General features: G+C 39.3%; 1 protein-coding gene across 8 annotated transcripts in view; it reads left to right on the plus strand.

Annotated features, from left to right (window-relative positions):
- MAP3K7CL (MAP3K7 C-terminal like) overlaps positions 1 to 26,848 on the plus strand; it is a 97,023-nt gene that overhangs the window by 39,443 nt on the left and 30,732 nt on the right. For 4 of the 8 annotated variants that reach the window (XM_070252073.1, XM_070252074.1, XM_070252075.1 and 1 more), the window contains 2 exons: positions 21,108 to 21,267; positions 26,159 to 26,267. In XM_070252073.1, the coding sequence (XP_070108174.1) occupies positions 21,220 to 21,267; positions 26,159 to 26,267 (157 nt within the window). In that variant the 5' untranslated portion in view covers positions 21,108 to 21,219. Of the gene's footprint in view, positions 1 to 18,481; positions 19,039 to 21,107; positions 21,268 to 23,703; positions 24,215 to 24,633; positions 24,683 to 26,158; positions 26,268 to 26,848 lie in introns of those variants that run through there. The other 4 variants (XM_023629985.2, XM_014736328.3, XM_014736329.3 and 1 more) reach the window with 4 other exon arrangements.

Genomic DNA, 26,848 nt, shown 5'->3' on the forward strand with positions numbered 1-26,848 from the left:
GAAGGAGAAGGGGGCAGAAGGCCTGTTCAAAGAAATAATAGCTGAGAACTTTCCAAACTTGGGAAGAGAGATGGAACTGCATGTGACAGAAGCCAATAGATCTCCAAACTTTATTAACGCAAGAAAACCAACCCCAAGGCATATAGTAGTGAAACTAGCAAAAGTCAACGACAAAGAGAAAATACTAAGGGCAGCCAGGCAGAAGAAAATAACTAACAAAGGAAACTCCATAAGGCTATCAGCAGATTTCTCAGGAGAGACCTTACAGGCTAGAGGAGATTGGAATGAAATATTCAAAACTCTGAAGGACAAAAACCTGCAGCCAAGAATACTCTACCCAGCGAAAATATCCTTCAAATACGACGGAGAAATAAAAACTTTCCCAGATAAACACAAGTTAAGGGAGTTCATCACCACAAAACCTCCTCTTCAAGAACTGCTCAGGAAGAAACTCATTCCTGAAAAATCAAAAAAAGGAAAGGGGTTACAAAATCCAGAACAAAGGAGATAAGCAGAAGGACAATAACACAAAGTAACAGCTCTCCATCAGGACAAAATGCAAAAGAACTGGAAAACAAGTGATAAAATGGCAAGAGTAGGCCCCCACGTTTCAATAATCACTCTAAACGTGAATGGATTGAACTCTCCAATCAAAAGGCACAGAGTGGCAGGATGGATCAAAGAAGAAGATCCAACAATATGCTGCCTCCAGGAAACACACCTCAGCCCCAAAGACAAACACAGACTCAGAGTGAAGGGATGGAAGACAATACTCCAAGCCAATAATGAACAAAAGAAAGCAGGTGTTGCCATACTTATATCAGAAAAAGTAGACTTCAAAGCAGAACAGATAAAGAAAGACAAAGAGGGGCATATATAATGATCAAAGGGATGCTCAACCAAGATGACATAACAGTTATAAATATATACGCTCCTAACACAGGAGCACCAAAATTCGTAAAGAAACTCTTAACAAAACTAAAAGGAGACATCAACAGCAATGCAATAATAGTAGGGGACCTCAACACCCCATTAACACCAATGGACAGATCATCCAGACAGAAAATCAACAAGGAAATTATAGAATTAAATGAAAAATTAGATCAGATGGACCTAATAGATGTATATAGGACCCTTCATCCATAAACAGCAGGTTACACATTCTTCTCAAGCGTGCATGGAACATTCTCAAGGATAGACCATATCTTGGGAAACAAAGCAAGCATCTATAAGTTCAAGAGGGTTGAAATAATATCAAGCATCTTTTCTGATCATAATGCTATGAAACTAGAAATCAACTACAAGAATAAGGCTGGGAAAGGGCCAAAAATGTGGAGACTAAACAACATGCTACTGAACAAACAATGGATTATTGAAGAACTTAAAGAACAAATCAAATATTATTGGGAGACAAATGAAAATGAAAACACACCATACCAAATTATTTGGGACACAGCAAAGGCAGTCCTAAGAGGGAAATTCATTGCAATACAGGCTCACCTCAATAAGCAAGAAAAATCTTACATAAACAACCTCAAATGACACCTAACGGAATTAGAAAAAGAACAAGCAAAGCCCAAAGTCAGTAGAAGGAGGGAAATAATAATAAGTAGAGCAGAAATAAATGATATTGAAACAAAAAAGACAGTTGAAAGGATCAATGAAACAAAGAGTTGGTTCTTCGAAAAAATTAACAAAATCAACAAACCCTTAGCCAGACTCACTAAAAAAAAAGAGAGAAGTCTCAAATACATAAAATTAGAAATGAGAAAGGAGAAATCACAACAGATGCCGAAGAAATACAAAGGATCATAAGAGAATACGATGAAAAACTATATGCCAACAAATTGAACAACCTAGAAGAAATGGATAAATTCCTAGACTCATAGAACCTCCCCAAACTGAATCAGGAAGAAATAGAGAATCTGAGTAGACCAATCACAAGTAAAGAAATAGAAACAGTAATCAAAAACCTCCCCAAAAATAAGAGTCCAGGACCAGACGGCTTCTCTGGAGAATTCTACCAAACATTCAAAGAAGATTTAATACCTATCCTTCTCAAACTGTTCCAGAAAATAGAGGAAGATGGAGCACTCCCTAATACATTCTGTGAAGCCAACATCACCCTGATCCCCAAACCTGACAAGGACAACACAAAGAAGAAAAACTACAGGCCAATATCACTGATGAACATAGATGCAAAAATCCTCAACAAAATTTTGGCAAACCAAATACAGAAATATATCAAAAAGATTATACAGCATGATCAAGTGGGATTTATACCAGGGACACAGGGATGGTTCAACATCCGCAAGTCAATCAACGTGATTCACTACATTAACAATACGAGAAACAAAAACCACATGATCATCTCAATAGATGCAGAGAAAGCATTCGACAAGATCCAACATCCATTTATGATAAAAACCCTCAATAAAATAGGTATAGAAGGAAAGTACCTCAACATAATAAAGGCCATATATGACAAACCCACAGCCAACATCATACTCAACAGACAAAAACTGAAACCCATCCCTCTCAGAACAGGAACAAGACAAGTGTGCCCACTTTCACCACTTTTATTCATCGTAGTACTGGGGTGTTGGCCAGAGCTATTCGGCAGGAAAAAGAAATAAAAGGAATCCAAATAGGCAACGAAGAAGTAAAACTCTCGCTGTTTGCAGATGACATGATCTTACATATAGAAAACCCCAAAGAATCCATAGAAAAACTCTTAGAAACAATCAACAACTACAGCAAAGTTGCAGGGTATAAAATCAACATACATAAATCAGTAGTATTTCTATAAGCTAACAATGAACTAACAGAAAAAGATCTCAAGAACTCAATCCCATTCACGATCGCAACAAAAAGAATAAAATACCTTGGGATAAATTTAACCAAGGAAGTGAAAAATCTATACAATGAAAACTACACGACCTTCTTGAAAGAAATTGATGATGACATAAAGAGATGGAAAGACATTCCATGCACATGTATTGGAAAAACAAACATAGTTAAAATGTCCATACTACCTAAAGCAATCTACAGATTCAACGCTATCCCAATCAGGATTCCAATGTCATTCTTTAGAGAAATTGAACAAAGAATCCAAAAATTCATATGGGGCAACAAAAGACCCCAAATTGCTAAAGCAATCCTGAGAAAGAAGAACAAAGCTGGAGGCATCACAATCCCTGACTTCAAAACATACTACAAAGCCACAGTAATCAAAACAGCATGGTACTGGTACAAAAACAGATGCACAGATCAATGGAACAGAATTGAAAGAGCAGAAATAAAACCACACATGTATGGACAGCTAATCTTTGACAGAGGAGCTGAGGGCCTACAATGGAGGAAAGAAAGTCTCTTCAACAAATGGTGCTGGGAAAACTGGACAGCCACATGTAAAAGAATGAAAATCAACCATTTTTTTTCACCATTTACTAAAATAAACTCAAAATGGATCAAAGACCTAAAGATTAGGCCTGAAACAATAAGTCTAGAAGAGAATATCAGCAGCACACTCTTTGACATAAGCTTCAAAAGAATCTTTTCGGACACCATAACCCCTCACATGAGGGAAACAATAGAAAGAATAAACAAATGGGACTTCATCAGACTAAACAGCTTCTTCAAGTCAAGGGAAAACAGGATTGAAACAAAAAAACGGCCCACTAATTGGGAAAAAATATTCACAAGTTACGTATCCGACAAGAGGTTAATCTCCATAATATACAAAGAACTCACACAACTCAACAATAAAAAATCAAACAACCCAATTACAAAATGGGCAGGGGACATGAACAGACATTTCTCCAAAGAAGATATACAGATGGTCAATAGACACATGAAAAGATGCTCATCATCACTAATCATCAGGGAAATGCAAATCAAAACTACACTAAGATATCACCTTACACCTGTTAGAATGGCGAAAATATCCAAAACCAAGAGTGACAAGTGTTGGAGAGGCTGTGGAGAAAAGGGAACCCTCATACACTGTTGGTGGGAATGCAAACTGGTGCAGCCACTATGGAAAACAGTATGGAGAGTCCTCAAAAAGTTTAAATAGAAATACCTTATGACCCAGCCATCCCACTACTGAGTATGTATCCTCAGAACCTGAAATCAGCAATTCCAGAAGTTCTGTGCACCCATATCTTCATTACAGCATTATTCACAGTAGCCAAGTCATGGAACCAACCTAAGTGCCCAGCAACTGATGATTGGATAAAGAAGTTGTGGTGTATATATACAATGGAATACTACTCAGCCATAAAAAAGGACAAAGTCGTCCCATTCACAACAACATGGATAGACCTTGAGGGTATTATGTTGAGTGAAATAAGCCAGACAGAGAAAGACGAACTCTGTATGACTCCACTCATAGGTGGTAGTTAACATATGGACAAAGAGAACTGATCGGTGGTTGCCAGGGGAAAGGGGGGTGGGGGGAGGGCACTAGGGGTGAAGTGGTGTACCTACAACATGACTAATAATAATGTACAACTGTAATTTCACAAGGATGTTAACTTTTATAACCTTAAAAAAATAGTTCAAAAAAAAAAAAACAGTGCCTCTTTCAGAGTTTGATAAATGTTAACTTATTAACACTTCTACACACATTCTTACATAGTATATTGATGTGGGCTCGGTGAGTGACGAATTGAAAGAAAGATTTCTTGGACTCTCAAGGTCTGGCAGTAGTGCTCTTTTATTCAAAGAATAGCATGGAGCAACATGGGGACAGGACCCATGGGCAGTAAGAGCTGCAATGTATTGAGAGTAGGGCTAAATTTATAAGGCATAGATATGTGAGTTATTTCTTACAAGACAAAGGAAAGATCATGAAAAAAATTGTTAAAATGGTATCAGTGTAGGTGGGGTCAGGTTATTGGGTGGTCCTATAACTTTGGATGGGAATCAGGTCGGATCAGGTCAGGATGTCCTATGCTTCCCAGAGGATGATGTAGCTCTGTATGTAGGCCAGGATGCCTTGAACTTCTCTCCCTGGGGCAGCCTTGATCCTCATGAATATCATTATTCAATAACAAATATATTATCAAGATATATATGTATGTATATATATGTGTGTGTATATATATATACAATGTTTAAGTATTTATATCTATCTGTATGTATGTGTGTATATAGTCAAGGTTTATTTCTGATTTCTTCTTCCTCTTTTCATCTCCCTCTGTGCCTTGGAACCTCTATTGTATTTACACTGGCAGGTGGTTTAGATATAGGATTCTTGGATTGTAGCCATTTTCTTTCAAAATTCTGTACTTTTCCTTCATAATTTCCATCTATTTATATTTTTGCTTTGTCCTTTAAGATATTTATTCCATTAGATATTTTACACCACTGTTTTGAATCTCAACATGGCCCTCCTTTCCTCCAACTCAACTCATAAAATGTTAGCTGGAAAATGATAAGTTTTAACTCCAGACTGTTTTCGGACCTGAATTGGAACTTCTTTTCTCTCCCCGGCATTCTCCTCCACCACTGTTTCTCTTGGCATGTGCTAAATGGGAACAATCTGATTGATTGCTCTCTTGCTGTGACTACCGAGCCTTCTTACATGTGTCTATTTTTCTTTGTCTGCTCCCTGTGGTGTAGTTCTTGTTGGAGTCTCCAAAGGGTGGCGGCGAAGGCTCCTGAGAAGGTAAAGTAGACACAGGCAGGCTGCTAACCCATTGCTGAGACATCCGTCTTCTCTTTTATTTTCCCAGTTTCCAGGTCAGTGAGGGCTTAGCTCACCTCTAGAGGGACAGGGAGACCAATTCCTCGGGGACCATAGGTCCCTGCAGGCTCCGTTGGATTCTCCGGTGCTGATCTCCAGGTCTTCTCCCACCCCATGGGGGAGAAGGCCCTGCACCACTTCTTTCCTCTGCAGCTCCCACAGAACCCAAGGCCTTCCTTGTATCCAGTTACTAATTACTTGGCATTTGTCAGGGGAGACAAATAGATTGGAGTTAGTAGTGGAGGGGAAGGGGTATTGATTACTGACTCTCTGAAAAAAGCCTCCAAATATCAAAATGTTGATAAGGCAAAGCAGAGTCTAAGTAGCTGCCTGGGGGTAGGAGGGTAAAGGTGGGATATTTATGGGGTCTGGTTTAAGGCAGGTCTTTCAATGTGGCTTGGGTTGACTGGGATTGGGCAAAGTTTGTTTCATAATCCTTCAGAATTAGTGGACAAAATGAGAGTTGTGAAACCAGTCATGAAGCATAAACAATCATCTGATGAGTCTGGTTGAGAGCTCTATTGTTCTGAGAGGGGATTATTTACTGTAATGAGGGCTAGTGAATAGTCCAGTGTTTGGATAAGGAAATTTTTTGGAAGTTCTTGAAACACTCAAGTTATTTGCAACTTCATCTTCCAAGTTTCCTGGAATAGTAAAGGGATGCTAATGTAGACAGGGAGCTGTGTGGTTGCAGATGCTTTCTGTGTCCAGGGGGCAAGGGCAGACACCGTCCTCCCATGCTCCCCTGCTGCCAACCATGCCCTTCAGGTGCACCTTCAACTTTGCTCTCTTAGGGTCAGTGATTCTGACTTTGCACTCAGAGAAATGATGCCACTGAAAGAAATTCCAGGCCAGATTGCAGTGACAGGTTATCTGACAACAGACAAATGCAGAATGGACATGGGGACAGGGAAGGGAATCTTCCCCTGGTTCCTGATAGTTCTGAGCAGGAAGGCAGAGGTTGGGGGGCCTCCTAAGAAGGCTGTTGTTGGCTAATTAACTAAATATTAAAAGGCACAGAGGCCTTCATCGACCAATCAGAAAATCATAATAGTCTAAGAACTATGGGATCCCATTGGCTTTACTTAATCCAACGAGAGAAATATTACGCAGTTTTATCAGAGAACTCTGAGATTCTTTAAGACCATTCATTCCTATAAGGCGACACCATCGATTACTGGGTCTGCTCAGTTGGTTCTAGTCTGCACTGGGCAAGGGCATTTGGCAATGATAAGTGTGCTGGGTTTGGAATAGTAGCTTCCATGGGTGTCTTTGGAGACATCATTTCTGCCTAAATTAGGTGGCTTTTTTATTTATCTATATTTGGAAGTTAGTTGTGCAATTAATAAAACCGAAGAGTTTTTTTTCTGATTTTTAAAAATCAAAAGCAGAATGCAAACAGAAAACTAAACAACAGCAAATAATCACGATAATAATGATAATTCTCAGAGCCTCTATGGTGTGGATCAAGCCCTGGATTAATGGGGAATGTCTGCAGTCCATCCCCTTGAGCTCATAGATTTTAGTCAAAGCCAAACACCCACAGTTACCTTAGATAGAAGATGGGGATGGAAAAGGGTGGGGCAGGAAATTCTGAGAGCGAAGGAGGCCAGATGCTTCTCTCCACAGGGGACTCGACCTTTGACTCAGAGCCCTCAGGAAATCTTGACTCTTTTCTTTAGTATTTGATCCTCAGCTGATGCAAGCCTTTTATTTATGTGTGCCCATTGGACAACAGGGCAGTAGGGCTGTTTTCACATCTATAAAAGGCAGCGTAGAGTGCTTCCTTTGATGTGTCCTGCCTCTGCTGTGGCATCGCCCTAACTTGGTCTTCCCCATCTAGGACTCTGGATCCCACTCCTAAAAGCTCTAATTTGGGGATCAGAGCCTGAAATAGCCCAAAAGGTATCTTGTTTAGCTTGTCATTTAAATAGCTAAGCCCCTGCCCTCACCATTTAAAACCCTCTCACCTTTCATTGAGCTAAGCAGTTCTTTTTTCAAATTTGGCTTGTGTGTGAATGCACCACCTCTTTTTCTTTATCCACTGCAATTCTGCATCTAAAAAAAGCATTGATTGATGGAGAGAAGATCGAAATCAACATTCCTTTTAGTAAACGACCTTAGTTGGAATTACAGAACTAGCTGGGAACAGAGCACAGTGGCTTCCAAGTTCTCCTCCTGAGTACAGTGGCTAGAGGGTATGACTCCTGGCTCTAATAACAACTTTGACCCGGGGCAAGTTATTTAACCTCTCTTTGCCTCGGTTTCTGCATCTGTAAAACGGAAGTGATAATAGTTTTAATCTCATAGACAGGACTGGTTACATACTTTGTGGAGCCCCCTTTTCCAAAGTCAGTGAAATGAAAATGCTGGGCCCCTTGTTCCAATTTCAAAATGGCAACAGCAGAACATTAAACCAAGTGTGGGGTCCTTCTGAGTGGGGGACCCTGTGTCACTGCCTGTGAAGCAGGATCATAGGATTGTTGTGAGGATTAAATGAATTATTGTATTTAAAGCTCTTAAGGTAGTGCCTGGCACATAAACCTGGAAAATGACAGTTGGGTAATCTGGGAACCCAAGAGATGGTCACTAGCTTGGGGAAACACCGTGAGTTGGTGGTAAAGTGAGGCCTAGGCTCTGTGTGTTTTATGGCTTCCTGCATAGTTTATTTACATATACTCTCTGCTTTCTTCAACGAAAGTCATCCATCCAATCAGCATTGGCTGACTCAAAAAGCATTTTGAATGCTTTTAACGTTCCATACACAGCAGTAGACAGTGGCAATAGGCAGCTCATGAGTTTTGTGTTTTGTTTGTTATTTGCTTTTTATTTACAATGGTATAGCCCTCTAGAATAGACCTCGAGATATACTAACTCTGCCATTGGATAGGCCATGGGATTCTTACCGATGAAGCCATATGAATTTAGAAGAGTCAAGTAAATGACATTGAGATCATGTCATCAAAATATGAACAGAACTAAAAAGTGTGAATTATATTAAAAAGATAAATGAAAATAGAAATGATGGATGAATTTCCTCTTGGGTTAAACCAGGGGATGATTTAGGTTATCTAAAAGAAATCTAGTTCTAACATTAGTAATATAATTACACATGCCCCAATTCCTTGTTGCTGCCCTTGTAGACACAACTGGAAAGACCTAGTTAAAATTACTCTGCTTTTTGTTCTTAATGTGTCCTTAAAGAAAACTATTAAAAACATTTTAGATCAATGGTAGATAAAATTTTCTTAAAATATTTGTTTAAAAAACCTAAATGGCGTACAAAATACTATTCTATCTATATTCTGATTAATCTTAATTTATTTTTTTCTTGGTAAAAAGGCAATGTCATTCTTATTCATTGCAAATTTCAAAATCTAAATTTGGAAAGAGAATTCTAAAAGCATGCTCATTAGGCTCTGCAGAGAGTTCTTTGAACATTTGAATATATAAATAATTTTATCATTCAAAGTATGAATTAGCTATAGTTAGTCCAGAGGGCTTTTTAAATCCATAAACTTTTTTTATGTTCAGGAATGTTTTCCCGGTAGATAAATAACTTTCATTTTCATGGAACGCAGGCTGTAAAGGGTTTTGCAGTACAGACTTGTCTAAGTCAAATTATTTGTATTAATTTGGCAACTGGTAAAAAATATCGTTTTCATTCTTGGTCATCGTACTCACCTTGAGTAAGGTTTTTGTTGCTTAATAATGCATGCTCTCTTTTCAAACACAAAAGCATTTGTGAATTCTCTCCTAACTATTCATAGGTTTCTTATATTTAATATATTCACAAATCTCAAAGGGAGATAATCTGCTGTCCTTCGTTGGGATTTTTCTGTTCCAGGAAAATGTCAGTTTCTATTTGTAGACTCTTCTAGGAAATCTTCATTCTCGTTTAGCTGGAGCAATGATGGGAAGCTGTCCCTTCTGTGATGGACTTAACAATGCTATTTCTGTATCTCATTTGAGAGGCTGGGCAGCCATTCATTTGTGGTTAATACTGTAATTCTTAAAGTGAATTTTTAAGAAGTGGATGGAAATATCTGAAACTCCATTTTAGTTTGAATGCTATCACTGCTTAAGCACACACAGAACTGTCAGCAAAATGCTGTTTGTGTTGGGCGACTCCTGTGAATTGAAAGTAGCTAAGCTAAAAAAAGGGAAATTGACAGGTGTCTCATTAGGCCTCAGCTAATAGTCATTTTTGTATCTGCACAAGTAATTGACACTCCACATCTAAACAAGGATTGTACATTTGCATGCTTTCAGGAAGAAGTCCTGCTGGGTGATTCTAATCCACTATTTTAGGATGTGATGGCTTAATTTGAAAAATGTTTTGATGAACAAAACAGGATCTCTTCCTTGTCACTTCTCTGGATGTCCTTGGGTTTCATGGTATAATCAAGACTGAATGGATTCTGCTTGGCTACGAAATAGCTGATGACTAAGTGGGTTTGGCAGTAAAATTGAGGGTGGTGTTGGTAACTGGCTTCAACAGGAAAAAGAAGAGGGATTATCTTCATTCTGTTCTTTTCTTGATGATTGCTGTAAAATGTATTTTTGGTTTATTACAAACCAGTTGACTCTTTACTGAATCAAAACTAGGGAAGTACTTCTAAGGATAATTATTTTTTTCATTTTGGGGCTGCTCCACCTCCTAAAATGAAAGAATTTAGAATTGTAAAGAGCATCAATTTTAAATCTCCCCTTTCCAGATGAGGAAACTGTGGCCCAGAGACGTGAAGGGACAATCTCAATGTGGCTAAATGAACCATGATGAAAAGGTTGCTAACAGCTTGATGCCATGTATGGAATGAGAGTCCTCTTTCTTCTTTCTTTGCATTAGTGACTTTTCCACTAAAAGAATTGCTAAGGCATATCCACTGCCCCACTGCACTTCTGTACCATTTTACTTTTGACCCCACCTCTGAAAACATTGAGTGTATCTAAACTGATAATCAAATGGAAAAGTTTGAGCTGGTGATTTGATTAATTGAATGCCACCATCATCAACAACAAAATGTTTCCACACCAGCAGCTTCTCATTGGGATGATTGCTACAACTCTCTGTGTCGTTGGTCTTTGTGACACTATTCAGAAATAGTGTCATACCCAAAAGTAACTGCGCCCTTTGGGTAACCTCTGTTGTCTCCCCAAAACCAGCTTTGAGTTCAGATGTACTACTTCTTTGCATTCTCAATATACACAATTCCAAAAGCATTGGTGAATGATGTGGATTTTATTGAATGTTTCCTAAGGAGATAGAGAGGATGGTTTTCAAACCAGTGGACAGTTAGCCACTATTGATTGGGTAGATAGTAACTAAAGTTTTTTAGACAGTTGTTAATTGTAGTTTTTAGTTGTTGGCCTGGCCATTGTTAGCTGTGCCGCTTAGGCAATGTATTATCTGACTCCCACTAGGTTACTCATAGATAACATCTCTGATGCTTGGGTCACCATGGAGCTAACAACTGTTGCCAATCTTTTTTTTTTCTTTCTGTTTTTCCTCACCAAATCCCCCCAGTACATAGTTGTATATTTCAGTTGTGGGTCCTTCTAGTTGTGGCATGTGAGGCATCGCCTCAACATGGCCTAATGAGTGGTGCCATGTCTGCGCCCAGGATCCAAACCAGTGAAACCCTGGGCTGCTGGAGCAGAGTGTGTGAACTTAACCACTCAGCCACAGGGCTGGCCCTTGGAGTTGATTTTTTTGTTTGTTTGCTATTTCATTTCATGTGCTTGTCACTAATTCAACCCCAAAAGTCTTTGCCCTTCTGCCAAATGTCCAAATCTCTTCTCATACTCTCCCAATAAAGTCTAACCATTTCCTATTCCTAAGGAGTCATTCCTGTAGCCTTTGGACCTACTTCTGTGGGGACTGGAGACAGGCTGCCTCTTCTCCTGGCACACAGGGTCACTCTGTAATCCCCTGTACTGTCATCCTGAAGTGTTATTTTACCCTCTCTTAGGTTGGATCTTTCTGTTTCCTGTACCTAGGACTTCCTCTTTCCTGGTTTATTCCAGTAGCTTTCTGAGAAAAGAGCACAGGATGTAAATTTTTTTTTAAGACCTTAATCCTCAGACTTGATTGATAGTTTGGTCAGGTATGGAATTCTAGGTTGGAAATGATATTTCCTTTAGAATATTCAAGACTAACTCCATTTCCTTGTGGTTTCCAATGTTATTGGGAGCTCCAGAAATATTTCTGACTACTCTTTTATTTTTTCCCTTCTTAAGAGGATTGTAATCTGTTTTGATTCTCAGTTTTTCCTGCTTTAAGTTTGATTCAGCTCTCTCCAGTCTACTCATCACTTCTTTTCCTTTCTTCTGTCTGCTTTCCAGCTCAGAAAATTTTGTTCCTCTCGTGTCCTTTTCCATTCTTGTGGATTCATGCCTAAAAGCAAAACAAAACCAATAAAGACAAAAAACAATTACAACAACAAAACTTGACTATCATTTTAGCAGGGTTTTAGAAATAGAAAATGTTTAAGATGCCATCTCTACCTGGAAGCCCCTTTAGGAATATGGGTTTGGATCTTGGTTAGTAGGGCTTGAAGCTCAGAAAGTATTGTTGGAGATAAAGCTTACAAAATCATGAACGCCCTCTAGGACAGATTAATACCATGAGATGACTGATAACCCTGTACCTTCTTGCTGTCATGTTGTGTGAGTTGGCACAGTGGGTGGTAGAGTAGTACTGGAAGCCATTTCTACACTGGCTCAGCCAGCAACATATTCTATATGAATCAAAGAACCACATAAATACGTGGATAGTAAATGTATACCCAACTCAGCTTCCCTTTAGCCAAATTCCCACAGCTATTCCATTCCCACCCAACATAAGAGGAAGTGTGACACATAGGAAGTTGGAATGGTAAGAGATGGAAGTCTCAACTGATGCAGTTAAACTATCTCACTTTTGCAAATTTTACAAAGAAATATGACCTTGTGAACCCATTGCAAGAGCCCCACCAAGGTCCTTGGAAGGGGTCTGTACAAGTGAGGGTCCCTGAAAGCTGCTTCTGCTCAACAGATGTTTTTCACCAGGGTATGATAGTGATTCACATCTCTTTTTTATTTTTCTGAGGAAGATTGACCCTGAACTAACATCTGTTATCAATCTTCCTTTTTTGGCTTGAGGAAAATTTTCCCTGAGCTAACATCTGTGCCAATCTTCCTCTATTTTTGTATGTGGGATGCTGCTACAGTATGACTTGATGAGTGGTGTGTAGGTCTGTGCCTGGGATCCAAACCCATGAACCCTGGGCCGCTGAAGCAGAGCGTACCAACTTAACCACTATGCCACTGAGCTGGCCCCCATATCTCTCTTCTAAAGGAAGATAACCAATGGTGGCTGTGTGGAGAATGATCTAGAAGAGAGTCATAGTAGGAATTTAGGTGATGAAGTCACCACCTGCATGTTGTGAAACATTTCTGAGGAAGAATTCACCCAATTTGGTTACCAATTCTGCATGGAGAGGTGACAGAGAGGAAATCCTGTGTGAGAAGGATCAGTGAGATTAGACATTTTTCCTACCTCACGTATAGTTTCTTTCAAAGTTTGAATGTTGTAAATCCCTACCTTTTCAGAGTCCTATTCTGCTTTCAAAGGTAATATTTTGTTGGCCTATCAGTACTCCTGCATAAATTAAAGCTAATATGTGCGGCTGAAGCACATGTGAACTTTTAGTGCTAATCTCCTTCCTTTTTGTTCTTCAGTCTACAGGCATAACTCTCTTTTCCCGGGCCTCAGTTTCCTCAAGAAGGAATTGGATTAAGATCCAATTCCACTCTAATATTCCTTGTTTCTCTGATTGCTGGTTATAAATGCTTCCAGGAATTCCTTGCACAAGGAATCACTCATGGTTTTATTCATCACATGAGGTGATCAGATTTGCATCTGCTGGTATTAGCTTGTTAAAATAAGCAAAGGTCTTCATACTCCCTGAGACTTTACATCTCTCTTTCATAAGGAAATGGCTTTTTGAGACTCCCAGTCTGGCAATAGGAAAAGGCATCTCCTACAAAAGCAATTTTAGCCATATGCCTTGAACAGGATTTTGGTTTGTAGATGAAGAGATTTATTTTGGCAAACAAATTAGTCTAATACTTTATTAGCTCTGGAACTTTGGGAAGATTCCTAAAACTTTCTGAGTCTCAGTTTGTTCCTCTATAAGACAGGAATGACAGCAGCTATCTTAAAGAGGTGTCGTGAGCATTAAGTTATGTCGTGTGTGAAAAGAGCTTAGCTGAGTGGCTCATAGTATTTGTCCCATCAAGGTTGTTTCTCACCAATGTCTTGAAATCAGAATGTCTCATGGGACAATGACATATCCTATTATGAGGATAATAGTGATGTGGATCAAGACTGCCCCAGGTAGAGAAGCCCAAGGTGACCTGGCCCGCATGCCGATCTACATGACCCAATGGATTTTATGGTGTGGATTAGGGCTGCCCCAGGGAGAGAAGCCCAGGGCATCCTGGCCTACATGCCGATTTGTATGACCAGATTCATGTCTAAAGTTATACGACCACACAATAACCAGAACCCATCTGCAGTGAAACCATTTAATGACTTTTTACATCATCTTTTCTTTGTCTAGTAAAAGTAAGTCACGTAGCCATGCCTTATAAATTTAGCCCCAACTCTCAACACACTGAAGCAGCTCCTCACTGCCCATGGGTCCTGTCCCCATGCTATTATCTGAATAAAAGAGCACTACTGCCAGACCTTGAGAGTCCAAGAAATCTTTCTTTTGACTCCCTGACTCACCAATCCCGCATCAATAGCATAAGGTTTTTAAGTGGCCTTTTCTTTCTTGTCTTTTCTTTTCTTCCTCCCCTTCTCTCTCCTTCCTTTCTTCCTTTCTTTTTTTGGTATGCTTAACATCAATTTGTCAATTTGGGAAATAATTCCCTCTCTACCCAACCTTAACCATGATGTAGGCCTCAACTGTCTAAGTACTTTCCTCCTGGTCCACAGTGATGGATGGCACACAACCTTGGCCAATGACTATCCTACCCAAGTATTCTTGAGGAGAAAGATCTTCTCTTTTCGTTAGGCCTGTAGAGCTTGTAGGATGTAAATTTAGGCAGCTGGTGGCCACCTCATGGTGAGACTCCCTCTGAGAATGGAGTTAACATACGAGAAAGCTGACCCGGAAGGTGGAGCAAAACAGATTCCTGATGTTTTAATGCCTTTGGATAAATCCATGTCTGAAAGGAGGAGGCCTCTGGATTTCCTAGTTATGTGAGCTAATAAACACCCGTTGATATTTAAGCCAATGTTAAATTGGTTTTTGACTCTTGCAACTAAAAGAATCCTGACTAATTCAGGCCTAAAACTTCTTTTTTTCCTTCCCCTCATTTGTTTGGAAGGTTTGACTGGCATTTGCTCCTCTCTCACAGTGGGATGTTTTCAAAGTAAAGACATACACCAAAGGGGCAGAGAGCCACAATATTTAATGCAGCATACAGCTCAGTCTTTGGGATTTTTAGAAATAGTTCAATGAGCTTCCTTAACAGTTTCAGTAAAGACGTGACCTTAAAATTGAAGTTCCTTCGAGAAATGTCTGAAAGGGATTCAGGATACATCTGTTTAGGCCTTCTGATTTTAACAGACTTGTGGTCATGGGCTAATAGGGTACAAAAGAAGCAGTTGTGGTTGGAAAACAAAAAGGAGACCAATGTTTACAGACACCAAGTGCTCAGCACTTTCCTCAGTGTATGCTTGTTGTGTGAAGGCCATGGATGTCATGCGTGCCAATCAAAAATGAATTTCAAAGCAGGTCACGGAGAAAACGCCCCACAAGGAACCAGTCATCACACCTGTATTAGTGTGGAGAGGAGGGACCCAAATGAGTCTGCGCTACAGAATGAGTACCATGTTCACGTTGTGTGTGTGCACTTGCTTATTTTCAGGAAAACATTCTGTCATGTTAAATCAATGCGGATAAATTATACTTTAACTTTGTTGTTTTATTTGTATCTAATTTGTCAACTTGGTTTTATAAGAGCTTTATAAATTTGGTTTTATAAGAGTTTCATAAGCAGCTTACGCAGGGGCCAGCAAGGTGGCACAGTGGTTAAGTGTGCATGTTCTGCTTTGGCAGCCCGGGGTTTGCCGGTTCGGATGCCAGGTGCAGACATGCCACCACTTGGCAAGCCATGCTGTGGTAGGCGGTCCACATATAAAGTGGAGGAAGATGGGCATGGCTGTTAGCTCAGGGCCAGTCTTCCTCAGTGAAAAGAAGAGGATTGGCAGTGGATGTTAGCTCGGGGCTAATCTTCCTCAAAAAAATAAAAAATAAAAAAATTAAAATTACAAAAAAGAAGTTTACGCATAATTTTATGCTTGTACTTACTTAAGTAAAATTATTAGCAAAATTATCTAAGTTGATATTGGAGACAATTTTTTCTTTTACAAGAATATTATTCACTTGAATCTGATCAAGTTCCTGGACCCAATTGTCAATTTACAGAGAATCTAGAGGACAGAAAAGCACATTAAACAACAATGTGGAGGTGCAACTGTGGGAAACCCTATGGTTTTTTTAAAAAAATTTGTTTTACTTCATTTTATTTATTTTTTTTGAGTAAGATTAGCCCTGAGCTAACATCTGCTGCCAATCTTCCTCTCTTTTTGCTGAGGAAGACTGGCCTTGAGCTAACATCTGTGGCCATCCTCCACTGCTTTATATGTGGGATACCGACCACAACATGGCATGGCACATGGTGCCATGTCTGCACCTGGGATCCAAGCTGGTGAACCCCGGGCTGCCGAAGTGGAACGTGCAAACTTAACTGCTGCATCATCAGGCTGGTCTCTGTTTTTTTTTAACAAATAAATTGCAAAAAAAAAAAAAAAATGAGTTGGAGACTGTACCTGTAGATTTAAAAAAAATAGCAACCAATCATATATTTGGACCTTGTTTGGGTCTTGATTAAAAATGAAAAACAAACTGAAAAATTAATTTAAGATATTTGTGAGAAAACTGGAGGTTTCAATACTGTCTGGATGTTTGATGATGTTGGGGAACCTTGTGGGTTGTTTTTTGATGTGATAGTTCTGTTTGATTGTGTGCAGGAATGGAGTGTTCTTGCCCTTTGGGGTATACCTGGGATATTTATAGATGATAAAGAATTCCTGTTTTCCTTAGGATAATATTAAAATGATCAAATAAATATATCTTTACTGTTGTAGCAAGTTTTAAGACTTGGTTTTATTAGTCCTTCTAGTTTATATTCTCAGGAAAGATACAAATGTTGAAATATAAGATAAATATAATTTTACCATGGTCAAGATATTAAAGGAAATGTCATTCTCTCTCCAAGAGCCTGATGTATAAGTTATTATAGAAATAGGAACACATATTATAGAAATAGGAATACATATGTCAAATCTAGTCAACTATAAATGATAAACATATAGTATAAAACCACTTAAATTCCATATAAATCAAATTAAAAAGGCAAAACAATGACCACACATACACACACACGCGCACACACACACATTATATTATTCTAGTTTGGGAAGCCCTGAGTTTTCCCATGGCTGATTCTATAGATTAAGGGTCTGAAAACTGTAGACCTCAGGTCAGATCTGGCCCAGGGCCTGTTTTGGTGTGGCCCATGAGCTAAGAATGGCTTTTATATTTTAAAATAGTTGACAAATATCAAAAAGGGACAAACTTCCAGTTATAAAATAAGTAAGTCATGGAGATATAATGAACAGCATGGTGACTATGATTAACTATACTGTATCATATGCTTGAAAGTTGCTAAGAGAATAGATCTTAAAAGTTCTCATCACAAGAAAAAAACCTGTAACTAGGTGTGGTGATGAATGTTAACTAGATTCACTGCAATGATCACTTTGCAATGTGTACAATTATCAAATCATTGTGTTGTACATCTGAGACTAATATAATATATGTCAATTATATCTCAAAAAAGCTTAAAAATATCAAAAGGAGAATAATATTTGGTGACATTTGGAAATTGTATGAAATTCTAATTTCAGTGTCCATAAATACAGTTCTATTGGAATATAGCTGTATGCATTTATTTATTGTTTTTGTAAATAAAGTTTTATTAGAGTCTATCCATCAATTTATATACTGTCTATTGCTGCTTTTGATAATAGAAACAACAGAGATGAGTAATTGTGACAGAGGCTGTATGGCCTGCAAAGCCTAAAATACTTACCCTCTGGTGCTTTACAGAAACAATTTGCTGACCCCTGTTCTGGATGAAAAAACTGAGGCCTGGGGGTGTGAAGTGTCTCGTCTAAACTCACATAGCCTTTGAAGGCAGAATCACAATTCAAACCTACGTCTTCTAACTCTAGGTGCCCTTTGGGGGGTGTGTTTCTCTATAGTTTTCCCCCTCGAAACAATAATTTCTATTTATATAGTACTTATTGTCTTCCTGGAATTGTTGTAAGTCCTTTACTTATATTGTCTTTTAATCATTGAAACAGCAGATAGCATAGATACTATAATTATCCCCCATACTTGGGGAAATTGAGGCACAGGTTATTTAAGTGTCTTTACCAAAGTCCCACACCAGCAAGAGACAGAGCTAGGTTGGGGACCCAGGCAGCCAGACTCTTAAACACTGTACATTGTTCTGTCTCAGTGAGTGAATGACAAGGCCCAGGAAAGAGAACCCATTGAGTAGTTTAATGGTTCTAATCCTACTCACTTCTCTCTTGAACTTTAGGTCAAAAATGATATGAAGCTGATTGTTCTGCTACCTGAAGCCTGAAGTAAACTTGGATTAGGAAAATGTCTCCCTGCCACCTTTAAAATGAAAGGCTCTGACAATGATACTGAACCTCTTAATCTCAAGTTTGTGTGCCTAGTGCACAGTAAGCTAAACACTGAGACATTGGTGCTTGGAGATGGAGAAAGGTTTATTTGAGTTGGTCAAGACAAGAAGGTGGGAGCATGGATTCATTCAAATCTGCATTAACCAGAGCAAAAAGAGGGAGTTTTACTGAATTAAGGGGCTTGGCAGGAGGAGCTTTGGAAAAACGAAAAGGTCACCCCTGATAAGCCCCTTGGCAATCTGCAACTGCTGCTGGGGGCCGGCCATCTGGTGAACACACCCTTCCCAAAGGCATTCTCTTTCTTCCGCAAAACAAACTCATACATCCCCTGAGTCACCCCTCAAGTTAAATAAGAAAACAGCAAATTGACAAGTTTCCTCTATGTCCGTGTTGGGAACAAGGTCAAAAGGCAACCATATTCTTATTGAATATCTACAGTAACCCTCAGGTACCTGGCTTCAACAATGTATGATCAGAAGTTCTTGGGGAGGAACGGTCTTGATTTTGGTTTACAGCTTCTGTCCTTGCTTTGTGATCTTTCACTGTATCACCCTGAGAAAAGATTTACAAAGGAATGACAACATTGCTGCAAGTAGGGACCACAAAGAGACTTCTTTGGGAGCATGGGAAATCTCACCTGAGGCTTGACTGGGGTGGGGAGCAGAGGAAGAGGCCACTCAAAAGAACAATGGCTGGAGATCATGTTATGCAACAGGTCCCTGTGTTGCTTTCCCCCCATGCCTGCATGTGCAGTCCCTGGAACCAGTTAGAAGAATCTAATCATCTGAATCTCTACAGCTTTATTGTGCTGTGTATCATCACAAATTAGCCTTCCATTCACTAGACTAAGGAAACCTGCTAAGTGCTTTTAATTACTTACTTAGTTAGTTAAATATTTATTCACTTGTGTTTGTTTCAAACAGATGTGTCAGTGCTTTATGAAATAGTCAGCTTAATAAATCACTTAGGGGCATTTGCTTCACTGACTGAAGAAAGTCAGACATATTAAAATTTTGGTGGGGATGGAGTTGGGAGAAGTAAATGGAAGAGAGGGAACTGAGAGTGGCAAAAAAAGAGACTCGTCCTGTGCCACATGGCACTGTAGGTGAAGCTGTGCTGAGCATGTCCACTGGTCGTTCAGTTTGGGATAAGGAGAGGCAGGAGTTGGTCAGCTACAGCTTGTGGGCTGAATCCAGGCTGCTGTCTGGTTTTGTAAATAAAGTTTTATTGGAACTCTGACATGTCCACTTGTTTCCTGTTTTTGCAAATAAAGTTGGAGCCCATCCATTCAAATACGTCATCTGTGGCTGCTTTTGTGCTACAATGGCAGAGATGAGTAGTTCTGACAGAGATGGTAATAGCCCATTTAGTGTAAGACATTTATTATCTGGCCCTTTACAGAAAAAAATTGCTGACAATGGTTATAAGGAAGACTGGTTATTTCAGTATCATGATATATTCTTTTTTGGAGACTATGGGCTGCACATGGTACAGAGCAGTAGAGGGCCAGCTTTAGTGTTGGTGAAAATGTCTTTTAAACCATTCTCTAAATGCTGTGTATAAACATTAGTATTTCTTGTTTAAATTTACAAAACCCTGGGCCCATCCCAGCCGCACTGAGTCACTGCCATGGCAGAGCCTGGGAATGGGTATTTTTAAAATGCACAGACCCAGTAATGAGGCAAATTTGGGAAACACCAGCCTGGAACATACCAATTCTTCCCAAAATACTTACTGAATTATATCAAGAAGTTGAGATCACATTAATTGTGATAACAGTCTATACCATGAGATGCTGTGTGTATTATAGACCATAATTCAGAAGCAAGTCTAGAGTTCATTATCCATAAAGCTCTTTAAATACTATTAAAAATAACTCTCCAGGTCTGGCCTGGTGGCATAGCGATTAAGTTTGTGTGCTCCACTTTAGTGGCCCAGGGTTCATAGGTTCAGATCTTGGGTGTGGATCTACACACTGCTCAGCAAGCCATGCTGTGGCGGTGACCCACATACAAAATAGAGGAAGATTGGCACAGATGTTAGCTCAGGGCCAATTCTCCTCACCAAACAACAACAATGACAACAACAACTTTCCATATAACAGTAAAACACATTTATTGCTGAAAAGAAGAAAATAAAAATTATATCTATTGCTGCTACCCAGAGACATATTGTTAATCTGTTAATATTTTGATGTACACACATAATCCTTTCTGGACTGAATTAGTATAATTCTATTGAATTCTTAAAATACTATGTAATTATTTTGGGTTACAGCTGGAAGGGATTTCACTTGGGTTTCAGATTTGTAACTCTCTTGGAGGTGTTTAGATTAACGGCCAAAAAATACGTTGTTGCTCCTATGAGAACAAAAATGGTGAATAGTATTATTATTTAAAACCTTGAGTTTATATGATTAGACTTGGACAGAGCACATTTAGACTATTAAGATGTGTTCTTTTTGTTCCTTTCTCACTGTTGTCAAATTATCCTTTCACAAAATCTTTTCCTTTGTAGCTCTGTATCACTTGGGTATCTGCCATATCACTGTTGATGTCATCTTGGATGTCATGAGGATGCAGCCATTGGCATTGCAGCCCACACACTGGGCAGTCCCCAGGATTGCTTAATGACGCTGGAGAATTCTCTGGATAAAGATCTACGCTTCATCTGTCAGGTGCTCTTGACAAGATCATAAAAGGCAATATTTCCATTGTGTTTCATGTGTAACGGCTCTTTTCTATCTCTGGGTGACTCCCCAAGGGCTTTGATGATGGGGGAAGAGGAGGAAGGTGCTACCTCATTCTGGGTCTTTCCATTCTGATGGATCAGTCTCACTGGAATCCAGATGCTTCCAGTCACTGATTCCCTTGGCAATGTTGCTATCACCACCAGATTTTCTGAAGGCAGACCCAGGGGCTGATTTGGGAGCCAGTGCAGATGTGGTATCCACTTCCCCATTAGCTCACATAAGATGCACAACTTTGATTTTCTTGGGGTTGAACTTAAGTGTCATGATAAAGATGGTTAGTGTCAGATGAACCTGGATGCTAGACCTTTGAAGAATGTTATACCTTTGTTTCCTCCAAGCCAAAAGCTGAGAGTCAGACATTGTTAATGAAAACAATTCAATTGGATCTTTCATACAGAGTACATCCTGGTGTAGTGGAAATAGCGTGAACTGAAAATTAGAAAACCTGGATTCTATCTGGGTCCTTTATTCCATAATGAGCATTTATCCTTGAGCCTGTTACTTAAATTGTCTGAGTTTCAGTTTGCTCATCTGTCAAATAGGGGTGACAATATCGGCCATGACTACTTTACAGGATTATTCAGAAGATGAAGATGAGGTAGCAGATGAGCCTCTTTTGAAAAATTATAATGCATTATGTAAGATGACCTTATTAACTACAAAATAACATGAAAACAGTAATAATAACTCCTGGAAAGATTTGCAGTTAGAAATGCAAGTAGGTTTATATGTGAGTGCTCTAATCATCTGAATCTATGCAGCTTATTGCTGTGTATACCATAACAAATCAGCCTTTTATTCATTAGATTAAGCAAACCTTCCAAGTACTTTTACTTATTAATTTAACATTTTTTGATCAGTTTTAGGTTTACAGAAAAAACATGAGTGAAAATCACAGAGTTCTTATCTATGTCATATATCTCCATATATCCCCTCCTAACCACATTTCTCCCCCTTATTATTAACATCTTGCATTAGTGTGGTACATCTATTTCAATCGATGAGGCAATATAGATACATTATTTAACTAAAATCCATAGTTTGCATTAGAGTTCACTCTCGGTGTTGTACATTCTATGGGTTTTGATAAATATATAATGACATGTATCCACCATTATAGTATCATTCAGGACAGTTTCGCTGCCCTAAAAATCCTCTGTGCTCTGCCTTTTCATCCCTCCCTCCCTCCCCTCTAACCCCTGGCAGCCACTGCTTTTTTGCTGTCTCCATAGTTTTTCTTTTCCAGCATGTCATATAGTTGCAATCGTATGGTATGTAGCCTTTTCATATTGGCTTCTTTCCCTTAGTAATATACACTTAAGGCTCCTCCATGTGTTTTCATGGCTTGATAGCTCATTTCTTGTTATCACTGAACAATATTCCATTGTCTGTATATACCATAGTTTATTTATCCGTTCACCTTCTGAAGGACATCTTTTTTGCCTCCAAGTTTTGGAAATTATGAATAAAGCTGCTATAAACATCTGTGTGCAGGTTTTTGTGTGGCCATGAGTCTTCAGCTCCTTTGGGTAAATACTAAGAAGAGTGATGGCTGGATCACATAGTAAGAGTATATTTAGTTTTGTAAGAAACTGCCAAACTCTTCCAAAGTGGTTGTACCATTTTGCATCCTCACCAGTGTTTGGTGTTGTCAGTGTTTTGGGTTTTGACCACTCTAGTAAGTGTGTAGTGGTGTCTCATGGTTGTTTTAATTTGCAATTTCCTAATGACATGTGGTGTCCAGCATCTTTTCATATGCTTATTTTCCATCTGTAAATCTTCTTTTGTGAGGTGTCTGTTCAGATCTTTTGCCCACTTTTCAAATCGAGTTGTTTGTTTTTCTATTGTTGAGTTTTAAGAGTTCTTTTTATATTTTGGATACCAGTCCTTTATCTGGTATATATTTTGCACAGATTTTCTCCCAGTCTGAGGCTTGTCTTTGCATTCTCTTAATACTTTTTTGTCTTTAATTATTTAACCTCAACTTCACCGTCCAACTATCTTAAAGTACTATTAATATTCAGGTTAACTGCTGTTTTATCAGGGTTGAAAACCCTACTGGTCCATTGCTATTGACCATTGACTGATTTTGCAGTCAGTTGCATTTGTAGCTGGGATCAAGTCACTGAGCCCATCAGCAGCTCAACCTCAAACCTCACGTTCTTAACCGGGATCATCGCTGCTACCATCTGAGAGTCAGCCTGTGGCCCGTCCAAGTTGGCTGGGTCTTGCTGAGTTGACTGGAGCTGCCGACATTTTTGCTGACTGGAGTCATGCTATCTTTGCCAGTTTGCTGGAATAGACACAGGCACCGATTGGGTCATGCTGAAGACATTCCTGTCTTGTGAAGCAAGTCTGTTTGTATTTTAAGTTTGCCAGGACTAATGAATTAAAACATTTGGACTCTCCACAACTTGCTGTTTATCAATGCCTCTGACAGGAGGAGGGTTTTCTTTTGCTCTTGCTTTTTCTAGAAGCATGACAACATCCTGGCTATTGGAGAGGCAAGGAAAGGAGAGAGGGGTTGTGGAGGGAAGCAGAACAGGGAGGCCCCGTGGGACGCTGGGGTCTGGGGGAGAGCAGGTAGCAGCGAGCTGCCCTGACAGCTGTCATTGCTCCTCAGATTGTCAGTGGCTGCTATGTAGCAGGTGCAGCCTGCTCTCTTGCTAAGTCTTTACTCCACAAAGGCAACGACTGGCCAAGGCAGTGGCTGGCCCTGGATTACACAAGTGCAGACACTCAACCAAGTGAGGTAAGGCAACAGGTGTGAAAACCGAACTAAACGCTCGGAGCACCAGCAACTTAACCAAAGCTCTGTTACAGCCGAGAGGAGGAACCAGTGGTCCATTTCCCCAGGCGGTGTGATGAAAAGGCAAGTTGGTTGAGGGGCTCTTATGGTCCACACCGTGTGGGACTCAAAACCCACCCCTCTTCTTTGCCGCCATCCTTTTGGAGGCAGACAGATGTTCTTGATGGTGTGGAGGGGAGGGGCTGTAATTAGCTGTGTTTATCAATTCCATTTCCTGTTGCTGGAAACGATACCAGAGATCTCTGTACAAAATCCTGGAGGCAAATTTCCACCTCTTGTGCTTGCTTTCTTGGTGCAGGAAAGTGTTGGGAGATGTAGCCAAAAGAGGAGCCCAGCTTTTCATCCTTAGATGTTATGATAAAAGGGTTTGATGATGGTACAGTGCGTAACAATAAGAATTTTTCTTTTAGCTACAACTCTGAGGGGATTTTTATTGTTTGTTTTGTTAAATTTGAGACAGTCTGTTCTATTCCCTAGGAACAGGTGGCTAACAAGAAGGTTGATTCTAAGCAGACGAGACCACACAGAAATGTATGTCAGAGCTAAGATAAAACAAATCCTCAGTCTAGTAACAGCGATCTTATGTTACCGTTTTCTTACATTGAATGTTTCACGTTACTACTTTTTTCTAACTTAGAATGGCATGACTTGGAGTGCTTTATGGTTCATTCTATTTGTAGTGTTAAATGAATGGACCAAATACGATTGCTGGTTTTTCTCCAAAACTATATTAGGTGTTTAATATAAACTTGTTCTCTTTTCATATACTGGGTAAGACGATTCCATATGTATGTGTGTCTAAATATATGTGTGTATATATGTGTGTGTGTATATATATATGTGCATTTGCTTTGGCTCTATTAATAATTGTAAAAACAAAATTCAGTGTTCTAGACACTATTTTTAGATAGAGAAAAGTTATGGGAAAAAGCCTGAAACCTTGCGATGAGAAAATCTCCCGTGAAAGCAGTTCCCAGAATCCTGCTAAGGATGGCTAAAGAGATGATTTATATTTTGCCATTTTTAGAGATGTTTTCCTTAAAATATCATTCAGAGCTTTTGATTTACTGATTCCGTGAGAAGGAAAGTAGAGGGTTTAGGGGAACAGCACTAAAAATAGAAAAGTTAAATATATGTATTTAAATAATAAAGATGTCATGTATTTATAACAATATCTTTTTCCAGTCCCATTGGACAAAAATATCAAATATCTTAGTTAAAATGTATTTGGGCTAAATTCTCTTATTATAACAAAGATATATTTATGTATTTTTGCCCATCCCAATCCATCTTATCTGTAGGATGTTTTTCCATTCATTTTATTTTAGTTTGTTAATTAAATGATAATTTAATGGGTGAGGTAGAACATCAACAGGATGTTTTTAAGTTTTGTCTTTTCTTGTATCATACGTTGTTAAGATGTACAAACTTGGAAATGTTTGCTAGATTTACAGGTAGTTGATCATATATTTAAAGCACATAATATTCATAATATAACTGTGGGATATTTTTAAATAATCTTTGGTATTCTTGAAATGATTCCATGATACTCATTCTTTACCACTCCCAGATCAATATCTCAGATCCAATCTAGGTTTATGAGTGTGAAAAGCTAGTCTAACCTGGAGCCATTTGATCCCCCATTAAGACTTCTCTATCCCCCTCAATTAAAAATAAAACACTATATAAGACCTTGAAGGGCCAAAGTTGGACTAGTCGTTGTGAAGGGATACTAAAAAAGTGAGAGGGGGTGGAGATTTTGTTCCATCTTGTATATTTCATTCTAGATGTATATTTCTAAAGCAATTTTTTATAAGCCAGAAAAATAATTTTAAATGGGGTAGGCAAATACCTTTCAATGTAGGGAAAGAAAGCTAGGAACTAGGAGTATCTTTAACATAAGAAATCAATGCTTACTTACTTTCTTCTCTAATTTCCAAGGGCCTCTGAGTGTTCAAGGAATGACCTTGGGTAAAATGACAACAGCTCTCTCTCTTGTCCCTACAGCTGGAAGACCCAGGGGAAGGCCAAGGCGCAGGTGCCCACATGATCAGCACAGCCAGGGTACCTGCGGATAAGCCAGTACGCATCGCCTTCAGCCTTGATAATGCCTCAGGTATGCTCTGCTCCAAGGGAAAGGGCCACCTCCATGCCTGCCGCCTTTTTTACCATCATCTTTTCTAGTTTCACAAAGGGCATTTAAAAATGCATGCCTGGCACGACCTATGGGGAATGTGATCTTTCATCATGCATTGTTCAAGTGTGGCTTCTCAGTCCTTTGGTTGTTTTAGCACATTTCTTCTTCTTTTTTACTGTCCCCATTTTAGCTTTTTTTATTATAAAATTCATGGAGGTATGACAATTTCTAATGATAGCAAAGTATGTCATTGTTAAAACTGCACGAGGAAACATTTATTAAGAGTTGGCAGTTGGTTAGATAATATAAAAATATCACTGTCCCAGTTCCAGCAGCATTTCCTGAAGCCTGAGTTCCAAAAGCTGGTTTCTCACTGGTGCTCCCACACTTCCGGTGATAACAAACAGTCTTCAGCCAGCGTAATGAATGGGACAGGTGAGGCGGACCCTCTCAAAATAGTAAGGTCTGAGGTGAGGCTGCCACACGTAGAGCTCCTCATCATGGCTCCCCTCAATGACCTCTTAACACATATGTTGAGTTGCACCACCTTTGACAGGGGG

The sequence above is a fragment of the Equus caballus genome, chromosome 26 (genome assembly GCF_041296265.1).
Source record: "Equus caballus isolate H_3958 breed thoroughbred chromosome 26, TB-T2T, whole genome shotgun sequence".
NCBI classification, from domain to species: domain Eukaryota; kingdom Metazoa; phylum Chordata; class Mammalia; order Perissodactyla; family Equidae; genus Equus; species Equus caballus.